This window comes from Mauremys reevesii, linkage group 6, assembly GCF_016161935.1.
Source record: "Mauremys reevesii isolate NIE-2019 linkage group 6, ASM1616193v1, whole genome shotgun sequence".
Classification (NCBI taxonomy): domain Eukaryota; kingdom Metazoa; phylum Chordata; order Testudines; family Geoemydidae; genus Mauremys; species Mauremys reevesii.
The window spans coordinates 125285795-125298223 of NC_052628.1; the positions used below are offsets into that span (position 1 = coordinate 125285795).

At 49.9% G+C, this 12429-nt stretch overlaps 1 protein-coding gene across 4 annotated transcripts in view; it reads right to left on the reverse strand.

Moving 5' to 3' along the window:
• Nucleotides 1–2889: 2889 nt before the first annotated feature.
• Nucleotides 2890–12429, reverse strand: part of TRABD2A (TraB domain containing 2A) — a 117553-nt gene continuing 108013 nt past the window's right edge. For 3 of the 4 annotated variants that reach the window (XM_039543473.1, XM_039543474.1, XM_039543472.1), the window contains 2 exons: nt 6793–7047; nt 2890–3385 (listed from right to left, as the gene is read on the reverse strand). In XM_039543473.1, coding sequence (XP_039399407.1) covers nt 3202–3385; nt 6793–7047 — 439 coding nt within the window. In that variant the 3' untranslated portion in view covers nt 2890–3201. The remainder of the gene's footprint in view (nt 3386–6792; nt 7048–12429) is intronic. The other variant, XM_039543475.1, reaches the window with a different exon arrangement.

Here is a 12429-nt window from a genome sequence, read left to right on the forward strand (position 1 = left end):
GAATGATGTCCAGGTTTGTTTGGTTTTTTTACAAATGTTACATTTTTTAAATATCACATTCATGATCATGTAAGTTTTCATTATTCAAGCAACACAAGCGTACTGGGCACTGTAGTACTGGGGTACAAACTGAATATTGATCTGGGGTGTCATTTTTTAAGCATATGCCACTCAGCAGAAAAAAACAAAGAGACAGGCGCCTGCTTCCACAAGGCTGTAGTCTAATTCAGACAGAATTATATTATCTATCCAGTGAATTCTCAAATGAATGAGCTTTAATTTCTATTTCTTTCACTTATTACATCTCTGCCCCAATAGAACATGACCTGCTATAACACAAATTCAGATATAACGCGGTAAAGCAGTGGGGAGCCCCGGGCCCTTTAAAGTGCCACCCAAGCCCCGCTGCTTTACTGCGTTATATCCGAATTTGTGTGGAGCCCTGGGCCCTTTAAATCACCGCCCGAGCCCCACTGCCAGAGCTCCAGCGGTGATTTAAAGGGCCCGGGGCTCCCCGCAGCGGCTGGAGCACCGGGCCCTTTAAATCACCACCAGGGAAGCCGGTCCAGTCCAGTACCGGACCAAACCTGATATAACACGGTTTCACCTATAAGGCGGTGAGATTTTTTGGCTCCCGAGGACTGCGTTATATCAGGGTAGAGGTGTACTTTGAAAGTAGCAGCCTCCCCAATAGAGGGTGAAATCCTGGCCCAACTGAGGTCAGTGGCAGTAGTCACATTGATTTCAAAGAAACCAGATTTCATGTAAAATATCTGGGACACTGTACAAAAAGAATTTTTTAAGGTGTAGGTGGGGAGCATTAAGCCCAAATGCAGATGCAGCTAATCAGCAAGTGCACAAGGAAGAAAGAGTGAAAGAAAAGGGGGCCAAGATGTACAAGTGTACAAACACAACCTTACACTTAGCTCTGGAGACGGCAGCCTAGGGATTCTGGCCAACATGGCAAGGGAGGCCTTAGATGGGACTCCAGAACCTAGAAGATCCCCCACCCCAATGCAGCCTGAACCTCAGGACAATGAGCCAAGACAACCGAAGCTATCCCGGTTGCTTTGGACAGACAGATGGAGAGCAGTCCCTTAGGCACATCTCAGGCCCGTTAGGCGGGTTCAGGGAACTTTTCTCTTACCGCCGAACTACACTACAATCTTCCAAAAGTCTTGCCAAGTGGACACAAGCCCCAAAGGCCAACAAAATAGCCACACCCCAGGGTCTGAGCACCTCTGGCTACCCATGGCTGCTGGGACGGCCCCTGAGGCTGTCTGAACTGGTGCCAGGGCAAACCTTTGCTAGCCCTGGAATCTGGGAGCAAAGGGGACAGCTCTGTTGGACCCAATGCTCTCGCCCATGCGCAGCCTCCACGCTCATTGAATGAAAGCAATTCTATTTCGGTGAGCTTGTGTCTCGCGATGCGATTTACATAGAGGAACAATTAATGTGGTTAAATAAACCAGTAAGGGCCATCTTGTGTCCTTGGTTGGACTCAGGCATTGACCCCAAAGCGAGTATTATGTGAACAAAGGCCGAATGTCGCGCTGACAGGATTATTGCTTCAGCTAGGCTGATGCCTGACAGGCCACGGGCTGTTAGGGATTAAGAGACCCAGTGGAGGGTCAAACTCCAGCTTCCGCAGTGACCCAGCAGAAGGGAAATGACTGTGGCCTTTTCACTCCTGTTAGCGCTGCTGGGGAACAGCTCTGAACAGCGGCAGAGGCTCAGGAATGAGCCTGTGGGGAGCAGGGAGAAAAGTCAGCACTGACTGTTTTGTGCAGTGGCGACTGTGAAGAGGTCACACCAGACAGGAGGAGGAAAGGGGAAGCTGGGGCTTTAGTTAAAAGAAAATGGGAAGTGTAGCTGGTTCAGTTCCTTTCCCCAGCCAGCCGCCAGCAGTTAGTGAAATGCCCTGTCTCACAGTCGGGCGGCATTATGAGGCGCCAGGAACCCTTTGGACGCACTTTGCAACACCTCAGCTAATGGTACATCTACTCAGGAGCTGGAAGGTGTAATTTTCAGCCTGGGGAGACATCTGTGCGCCAGCCACCTGAGTACATACCTGGGATCTCAGATGGGCTGGTACTCGGATGGCGAGCCTGAGTCACCATGCCACCATGGTAAGTGCTATTTTTAGTGCACTAGCTAGAGCCGAACTGGCGCGTATGTGTCTACTGGAGCTCCAAGCTGCAGTGTAGACGTACCCCAATAGCTCGCATTTCTGGGCACTCTGAGCCACGGCTACACTACAAGCACTAGAGAGGCACAGCTGCAGCTACACCCCCGTAGCCCTGTGACCCAGACACTTACTAGCGTGACGGAAAGGGGTCTCCTGAGAGGCTGTCAGTTTAGCAGTGTCTACACCGGGGCTTAGGTCGACTTAACTCTGCCCCTCCGGGGGTGAATTTTAGATAGGTGTAGACCAGGCCTGAGTAAAAACGAGATGAATGAGAGGAGAAACAGGGCTGCACTACAGAAAAGCCCAGTCAATGGCGGGGTTTGACTCAATGTGATTTTGGCTTAGCTTCTCTTCCCTCAGAAACGTTGCTAAGCACTAAGGGCCCGGATTCCCTCAGTGCACGTTTTACATGCAGTGCTTCTCCGCTCAGAGAAGGCCAGTCTTGATTAAGAGTAACATTGTCAAAAGCAACTTTCAACGGGACTTTAAACTCCCAACCCACTTCGGTGCTTTTGAACATTTCCCCCTAAACGAAATGTATCATTTGGGGCCCAAAATGGGGAGAAATCAAAGTGGCAGATACCAACACAGACATTAGATACCAACCTCTTCTCAGCTGTGCTGATGTGGCCAAACTGTTCTCTTCTGGCCTAAGTCACCAATGAGTTAGTAGCATTTAACTTATTGCACCACGCGAGGCAGTGAAGGCAAAAAATATATTTAGTCGGGTTCATACAGCTAAACAACAGCTATGTTACAGCGACATTGTACATCTCCCAAGAGCATTATGGGATACCTTGCAATAATTCTTCTGCAAGAGAAGAATAAATAATGGCTTTCATTAAAAATATCTTCTCCTGTCAAGCCAGTTAATAGTGTTAGTGGTCCAGATTCAGGAAAAGGAGGAGTCTAAAGATATTCCAAAGAACAGGCATCCCACCTGGAGATTCTGGTCTTCTATGTTTCCCCCCACAAGTTTTTTAGCCAAAGACCCTGCAGTTTCACCCCAAGTCTCACTGCAGCATTGTTAATGTCTGCAACGCCCGTGTCAATAGCAAGATGAGCAGAGAGTGAACAGGCATGTGGGCCCTGCTGGTTTCTGTGTGGAGGTGACTGGATCGCCCGTGTCCCCGTGGCTGAGGTTCTACTGTAATGTAGCCGTTAATGATGCGAATCCGGGGAGGTGGGTCAGTGGTACTGCAAGGCAAACAGAGAAGAATCTTGGTCAGCAGTTAGTCACAAGGGTCCATGATCACCACAGACCAGGAGTCAAATTGTCACAGAAATGCCCACAGGAGGGTCCACGGGCAACTTGTGGAGTTGCCTGCAGATCTTCTGGGTTCCTGAATGAGGCCGAGTTTGACCTCCCTGCCCCATGGATCCACAAGGAAAGGGAGCCCTTCACTCTCCCCATGCTGAACCTCTCTAGCCCCACTGACAGCTGTTACTCCTGTCCCTGAGCTGGGATCTACCTGATTAGACTCCTCTTCACTCACAGACGGGACAGTCAATCCCGGGGGAGCAGAGCGGTATTAGCAACATTCCTGAGCCCCTGCAGCCAGCCTTTCAGCTGATCAGCAACCATAGCAGATAAGCAAATCTCGCCTTGCCACAGAGAAGGCTTTGCTGACCAGCGTTGACACGCATGGCACCAATTTATAGGGTTGATGCATCTGCTTTCAACAGCTGAGCCTGAACCCCGTCCAGGTTCTCCCCGGTTTGCACGTGCACGTTGGCATGAACCAAGCCTCTCTTCAGCCTCCATATAAATGATGCTCCATGTGAAAGGGCACCACTGGCAGGTGGGGAAAGCACGTAGGCCATACATGGGACAGTGGGAGTGAGGAAAATCCAGGCATCTATTAGAAATGCTTCTCAGTCTAGAGACCGAGAAGCAAAGGTCCCCGTGAAAAGTCTGTCCCAAAGAAGAGTGTGAGCTGTGGGCACTGCTCTCTGGATAACAGGCTGGAGCCATTTTTGGCCCTGAGGCTATAGGCGGACACAGCTCAAATCCCCTGGCCCAGCATTGTTAGGTGGAAACTAAAATAAATTCCAGCAAAATTCCAGCAAGCACATCTGCCCAAGAGTACAAGCGTATTCATTTCACTTGCACCAGCGAGCTCCAGCTGCTGTGCACTATTCCTGCTTTACGTTGGCCAAGTGCATTACGCAAAAATGCTTGGGGAATTTGAAGGCAATTAGTCTGCTTTTTGAAAACACTTACCACTCCATCTCCAAAAGCCCCCGCAGGCAGCTCCTGCAGTAACTGGACAGAAGCCAGCTGGCAGTGCAACAAAGCAGAGAGCAGATACGCAGAGGAGCACAGACCAGAGCAATTCAGGCCAAGCCCGCTACAAGACTGTATGAAATCACTTGAGTTAGGCCGGTCACGTTTATGTGCTCACAGGCGTTAAGTTATGAATGGCCCAGACCCAAGCACAACAGATTTACCCACGGACAGAGATGGATCTATAGGAGTAAGGGCTGTGACTTCCGAGATGGACTGAGTATTTATGTCTGAAGGGCTCCTGTGAATGACTGAATTTCATCAGTGTCATGTGAAACAGCACCACTAGGTGGGGTAGTTAGCACAAGAGACGCATGCAGAGGGGTTTGCATGGGCTTGGTTGCTCTTTTCATCACCCAGAGATAGTGTAGGACATCTAGGGTGTAAAGTTAGTATTAATTTGCCACACATTCAAACACAGTGCAGAGACCCCTGCAATGGCAAGAATCTAACCTGATGCGCAGTGATGGGCAGTTGAGTGACAGTCTGATGCATATATAGTGGCCTCCTACAGTTCTCCCTAGCTGGAAGGCAGACAACCAAGAAGAAAAACATCACTCAGCTTGTTTTCCCCCAGGACAGAAGCTGTTTGGGAGGCTCATCCTCTAGCCATTTACTCCCTCTGCTGCTAGAGTCACTACTAAAAATCAGACTCTGTTTCTGGTTCAAGTGATGCATTTCATGGGTGGAAAGAAAACTGCAAAGGAGCAAAAAAAAAAAAAAAGAGATCTGGTCTCTGCCCAGAGTGGGGGGCAAATGGGGCAATTTTCCCCAGGCTCTGCAGGGGCCCCCACAAGAGTTTTTTGGGGCCCCTGGAAAACTCTCATGGGGCCGGGGCCCCCGGAGCTTCTTCCGCTCCAGGTCTTTGGCTGCAATTCAGCGGTGGGGGGGGGGGTCTTCGGGGCACTTCAGTGGCGGGTCTTGGAGCAGAAGGACCCCCCGCCGCCGAATTACTGCCGAAGCAGGGGCCCCCCGCCGCCGAAAACCCCAGGGCCCCTCTATCCTCTGGGCGGCCCTGTCTCTGCCAGTCCCAAGGCCCTAAAGGCACATATACCTGGAGTCAGGAGGGGTTGCTGACAGTAGCCACCAACAGAACTTTATCCCTGGAGATCTGACTAGAGCATTCCTGAAGTGGAAACTGGAGAAACAGCCCTTACCCCCGGTTATGCTCAACTGACACTTCCTCCCATCTTACCTCAGCTGGTCCTGCAAAGACACAGGAGTAGGCTTCAGCACGAGTAGTCCCATTGACTTCAGCAGGAATATCGCATGCATGAAGTTAAATGTGTGTGGATGTCTGAAGGATCAGGGCCCAAACTGGTAAAGGCTCTGGGTTATCCTTTAGGACTGTCTGCCGAAGGTCAAGCTAATACCAGCTATCGCACTAAAAACCACCACCAACTATAACTAACATCTACTTTATTACCTGCAGTAAACAAAAATGATAGCAACCTATGCAACCACATTTAATAAACAGCAGAATGATCATCTCTGTATTGAAACGCAGACAAGAACAGCCATTGCAGCTTCCCCCCAACCTGTCCCGTAATATATCACTCAGAGGGATGGAAAAGCAATGATATACTGATGTAATGTATCAAAGCAGTGCAGGTGCTCTGAAGTGCTCTCTACCTTGAGGCTGATGAAAAATAACAATTCAGGGAGTCCCACTGAATTGAATTGAGAAACTTGTTCAAAATTCATAGGGGCCGATTCTCCATTGCCCTGCCCCTTCGACAGTAATTTAAACTGCACACAGTGGGAGTGGGACGCTCCCCGTCCGAATGAGCACATTTCACAGGGGTAAATGTTGGCACAAGGTGATGGAGAATCAGAGCTGCATTTTACCAGATGAGAAGGAAATAAGTAAATCTACAGATGAACATTCAGTAGTGGGTCAGTGGCAGATGGAAGGTGCTTGAGGAACGACACAGTTCAAAAGGCGGCTACAGTTCTTGTGGTTCTAGCTGTCCTAGGGGAGTCAGCTCTCTTGGTCGGGAAAACCACCTTAGTCACCTCTTCCCACCCTCACCCCACCTTATTTTTGATACTAAGCCAATTATGCAGACAGAACCAAGTGCATTGTTAATGGTGTGTTACGGCACTAGAGACATGAACAGGTGCCTTTTTATTATTATTTAAATCTAAATGCATAAATAAGAATTGCAGGAGATAAGAGGCCGAATTCTGCTCTTTGGATTTGCCCCAGAGGAAGTGAACAAAGTTTAAAAACCACAGGGTTTGTGGTATGTTAATGAGCCGCGATAAACAGCCAATCAATGTAGCGGAGTGCCCTCCCTCCCCCACCGGTTGGTACCTGTCTTCAATGCGAACCCAGAGGTCGTTAAACTGCCGCAGCCTTTGCTTCTTCTGTTGCTTCTTCTTCTTCTTCTTGTATTTCCTGTCCACTTTCTCCAGCAGGTCGACACTCTCGGGCAGCAGCAGGTGGGGCAGAAGCTCCTCTCCCTCTTTCTGAGGAGGCGGAGGGCGGTGCAGCTCCTGGGCGATCAGATAGGGGGTGTACGCCGGGGAGGATGATGAGAAGGTTAACCAGGTTTTTTGATTCTTCCCACTGGGAGGGGGGAAGAAAACCAGAATGTTTGGAACGCCCTTGAGTGGGGGGTCTTGGTCCAGCCCCATGGCAACCGAGATGCCATGCAGCCTCCTGATCCCCTACGTCAACAAGTATTTCCCCTGGAAGTTCTGCTGGTTTAAATCTTATCATCTACCCATCCTCTGTTTGCCCCCCAAGTCACACCTCGGGTCAAGCAGAGTCTCTTCAGTTCAGAGGGCCCAAGGAAAGAGTGTCTCTGACTCGGAGCAATGCACAGGCTGAGCTCAGGAGGAAAAGATCATTCAAGGATAACATAATGCACTTGGCTGACGACATTGCCAAAACGCCGCTGCTGAGAGGCGCTGAGTGCCTGCTGAAGTCAGACTGGCAGACAGTCAACGTTTCTCAGAATCAGGCCAAAAAATAATAGAGTCTAAGGCCAGAAGGGACCATGATGCTCCTCTGGTCTGACCTCCTCCATAGCACAGCCCAGAGAATGTCACCCTGTTATTCCTGCATCCAGCCCAGCTTGAGGTGGAATGATCTGTTAGAAAGGCAGCCAGTCTGGGGGCAGGTCGGCACTCCAAACACTGCAGCGGCACAGCTGCACTGCTGTAGTGCTTATGGGAAAACGCTCCTACGCCGATGGGAGAGTTTCTACCCTTGGCGTAGTTAATCCACCTCCTCGAGAGGAGGGAGCGCTGTCTCCCATCGAGCGCTGTCTACGTATTGGGTTAGGTTGGTATAACTGCATTGCTCAGAGATTTTTCACACCCCGAGCTACGTGGTTATACCGATATAGGTCCGTAGTGTAGACCTGGCCTAGGTTTCAAGTCTCCAAAGGATGGACAATTTACCACGTCCCTTGGGGTAAGCTGAATTACCCTCACCGTTACAAATCTGCATCTTGTGAACGAGTGATCTAGCGACGAAAGGCTCTATATGTCATTAGCAATCCCTGGAACCATGCAAGCCCTCAGGGATGGGACAAACAGAAGCAGCGAATGCATTTGAGATGGTCCATAACTGGCCTTTTAATGAAGAGTTTGATACAGCTTCTGATAGAATCTTAGTTACAGGGTTAATTCACACTTATGGCCACGCTGCCATTTCCACTGGGGAATCTAAACACCAGTTCTGAAGTACTCACTGGCAGCTAGGAAAGATGGTCCAGTGGTTAGGGCACAGGCTTGGGAGCTGGAAGACCAGCATGCAGTTCCCTGCTCTCCCACAGACTTCCCCAGTGACCTTGGCAAGTCACTTAGTCTCTCGTTGCTCTGCTCCCCATCTGTCAAAAGACATAACTGCCCTGCCCTACCTCGCAGGTGTGTGCTGATGAGAAATACATGGAAGCCTGTGAGATGTTCAGGCACTACAGTAAGGGGCCCCTATGGGATGGAGAGTTTTAATGGGAGATGTGTGTCCGGTCAGCCTGTCGCTTGGTGGCAGCAGATCCCATTGATTCAGGGGGGATCTAGGCCAGCCCTAGAGGCTGGAGACATCACTTTGAAGGCCCCTAGGATAGCAAAGCTGAAGCATGCTGCAGAGAGGAGACACTTGCAGGTAGGCCATGTGCTGGGGCAAGGAAGGTTCTTTCCCCCACAAGGCTGGCTCTGGGGAGCACAGGGACCACTCCCTCCTCCAAAAAGCAGTTATGGGCCTGTTCTTCCTCTGAACCTGGCTGCCATGGGCGGTGGGTATAATAGGCCAGGGCAGGCTAAGCCTCCCCTGGTGTACTGCAGCCACTGGTTGTACGGTTTGCACAGGAAGTTTTTGCTTATTATTATGCCCCATGCTGGTTCCGGGGCAGCTGAGGAGGCAGTATGTGCTACCCAGCTTCTTGGGTTCATCAGTAACCTTCCTGGACTCAGGTTCTTCAAGAAGAGACAAGTTTTTCCCACAGAGCAGCTTGGGGTCTCAAGAGGGGAGGTGCGGCGTCACTGGGGTGGCTTCGGACAGCCCAGGGGTCCTCTGGGCGGGGAGTGGGGGGGAGGGGCAGGGGTCCTCCAGCTGTGAGGGGCTCAGGTCGTGGCGGGGGTGACCTCAGGCAGAACAGGTGGGGCTGGGGGGTATCCTCCCCAAAGGGGGGCTCCACCCGCCACCCATGATGGCGGCGGAGTAGGAGCTGGTGCAACCAGGGAAGCAATCTGTCTCATCTTCAAGCACACACTATCTGCTTGGTGCCAGCTCTGCACCATGCCTGATGCACGGAAGTAGCTTTAAAGCTACAACCCAATCCTTGGTGTCTGTAAGAAAGGGTATTTTCCCTCAAGTGGAGCCCAAGCAAGTTCCTCTTAAGCACCTGGACGATCTATCTTTTTAACAGCATTCCATTCAAAGCTGGAGCACAGCCTGAATACCTGAGTGATCTGGAGGTTAACGTATAGCATGAGAAGCGGCAGCAGACAGGCTGGAGACTGTCTTTGGCTGAAATTATTCAAGATAGTTTAAGTCCACAGCAGACTGCGAAGAGTTACAAAACTGGGTGACTGGGCAAGGAAATGGCAGATGAAATTCAATATTTATAAACGCACAGTAATGCACATTGGAAAACACAATCCCAAGTATACATATAAAATGATGGAGTTTACACTAGTTGTTACCACTCAAGAAAGAGATCTTGGAGTCATTGTGGCTAGTTCTCTGAAAACACCCGCTCAATGTGCAGTAGCAGTCAAAAAAGCGAACAGAACATTGGGAACCATTAGGAAAGCGATAGATAATAGTACAGATAATATAATGCCACTATATAAATCCATGGTATGCCCACACCTTGAACACTGCATGCAGTTTTGGTTGCCTCATCTCAAAAAAGCTATATTGGAATTGGAAAAGGTAGAAAGAATAGCAACGAAAATGATTAGGAGTCTAGAACAGGAGGTGAGATTAAAAAGACTGGCACTGTTCCTCTTGGAAAAGAGAAAACTGAAGGATGATATGATAGAGATTAATAAAACCATGACTGGTGTGGAGAAAGCGAATAAGGAAGTGTTATTTACCCCTTCACATAACACATGAATCAGAGGTCACCCAATGACATTAACAGGCAGCAGGTTTAAAGCAAACATAAGAAGGTACTTTGTCACACAACGCACAGTCAACCTGTGGAACTCACTGCCAGGGGATGCTGTGAAGGCCAAAACTGTAACTAGATAAGTTCATGGAGGATCAGTCCATCAATGGCTATTATCCAGGACAGTCAGGAATGCAACCCATGCTTTGAGTGTTCCTAAAGCTCTGACTGCTAGAAACTGCGACTAGGGGAGAAGGGATGGGTCACTTAATTGCCCTATTCTGTTCACTCCCTCTGAAACATCTGCCACTGGCCACTGTCAAAAGACAGGATACTGGGCTAGAGGGACCATTGGTCTGACCCAGGATGGTCGTTCTTTTGTTCTTAAATATAAAAGGAAGAGAGGGAGCAAAAAAGTGTTGCTTTCGCCAGCTGGCCATTCCCTGGGAGTACAATGAGCGTTTCCCTTCTCTTGCTGCAACGACAGAGTCAGGCTCCCAGAGAGGAGATGGGCTGATTTCAGTGAGAGTTTGGAGTTTCCAGACTGGTCTGCTCACTGAACCTGAACTCTGTGATGGAATTTAAAGCAAGTTTCAATCAAATAGATGAAAGGCGAGAGGCTGTGGAATGGAATGCGAGTCCCCGTTGGAAGGGGGAACGAAATTAGGAGTGAATTTGCAATCATTTCCCGAAGAAAACGGAGAACTGAGCACTGAGCCAGGATGACTGAGAGGACAGAGGCAGTGCCAAGAAATGAGAACGTTTGGGACCGTGAAGGAGAAGGCACTCTGAAGAAAGCTCTCGGCTAGAGACACTTAATACAGTGCTGGGTTTGGAATGCAGACAGATTCTGAGCTACTCTTCCCTGTTCAAGCACTACAGTGCCCTGGTTCCCTCCACTCCAGTCTCGCCTGCCCTTTTCTCAGCTTCTTACAGCATCACCGCTGAGTCCTGGGCGTGCTACAAAGTTGCTGAGCTCCTCCACATTTAATTCCCTCTTAAAGACTCACTGCTACTGTGCTGCCTACAGCAACCTGAGTGGACCTATTTCTTGTTGTCCTTCCCCCAACCTCTGTCATCCCATCTGTCCTGAAACTGTGAGCAGGGACCACCCCTTTGTGAGGGTTTAGAAAGCACCTAGCGTTTCATGGGCACTGCCACAAACACATCACAGTGAGATTTAGGAATCCAATCCTTTGATGAGGCTAGGACGTGCCTATTCAAATAGCACAGGACACCTGTTTTATTTGCTGTTCACACACCAGCCTCATATTTTTAGAGTGACCCGGTTAGTACAGGTGCAGATCTCAGGCCTTTGAATGGCAGCAGATCCCAGACCCAGAGTGACCCAGGGATAGTCAGACGCCTGGAGACATGCCGCATCCCCCTCCCCTGGGGCCAGGTCGCCCCGGCAGAACTCTCCTTGAGCACAGCAGCTGCAGAGGGGAGCCGGAGTCACACTCATCATGGCTGTGATTGTATGATGAATATTTTATGAAATACATATTCAGCCTAAAATCAGGAATAACATTTAAAAGCTCAAAATAGAGACACCGGGAGCTTAATTAAACTCAGGGCACTATATATAACTGTCCTCGGTGCTCTCTGCTGTGGGGCTTGAGCAGTGTCTCTCTCCTCCTCGCCTCCCGCTCCATGCTCCAGCTCCTGCCCTCTCCAAGGAACAGAAGCCCTTGCCGCAGCTGGCTCTGCCGGTTCCTCCCAGAGCAGTGAGCTCAGATCACTCGGTCTCCTGTCTGGTTCTCCGTTCACAGAAAAGCATGTGCACGCACACAGAGAGTGAGCATGCGAGTCACGGCTCTGGCCCCTGTATGTTCCCTTTGCACAGCGACAGTGGCTCAAAGGGGACCTCAGGTTGTCCTAAGAGGGAAGCTGAGGATGCTGCCACTACACAGTATCACACCTCTGGAGGGCAGGCTGTTTATGTGCAGCTCTATTTATCCTCCCCCTCACCTGACAGCCCTTCACTCTGCTCTGTTCCCTGTGCTGCAGATTGGCTTCCTTTCTGTTTCACTCTGAAGCGTTTGCTTCAGCCACTTGCTGTTCTTCCCCTCGTCTCTTATGTTCATCTTCCCATTTTACAATAACGTTTCAAGTGACTTCAGGGCCAATGAACAGTGCCGGACTGAGACGCCAAGATACTTCCCCATAAGTCTCCCCTGACCTGGAGGGATAGGAACTAAAGCTAAAGGGACATTTCACTTCCCATATTCATGCAGGTCTTTTACGGTGAGACAGCCTCCTAGGATAGCGGGCATGGGAATGTGCTTACACGTCCACTGGGGCTGGGCTGAGATCGTATGTCATAGATTGCCATAATCTGGGAATGACTTCTGACCATTTACCCACCTACAGGCCTGTTAGTTTGA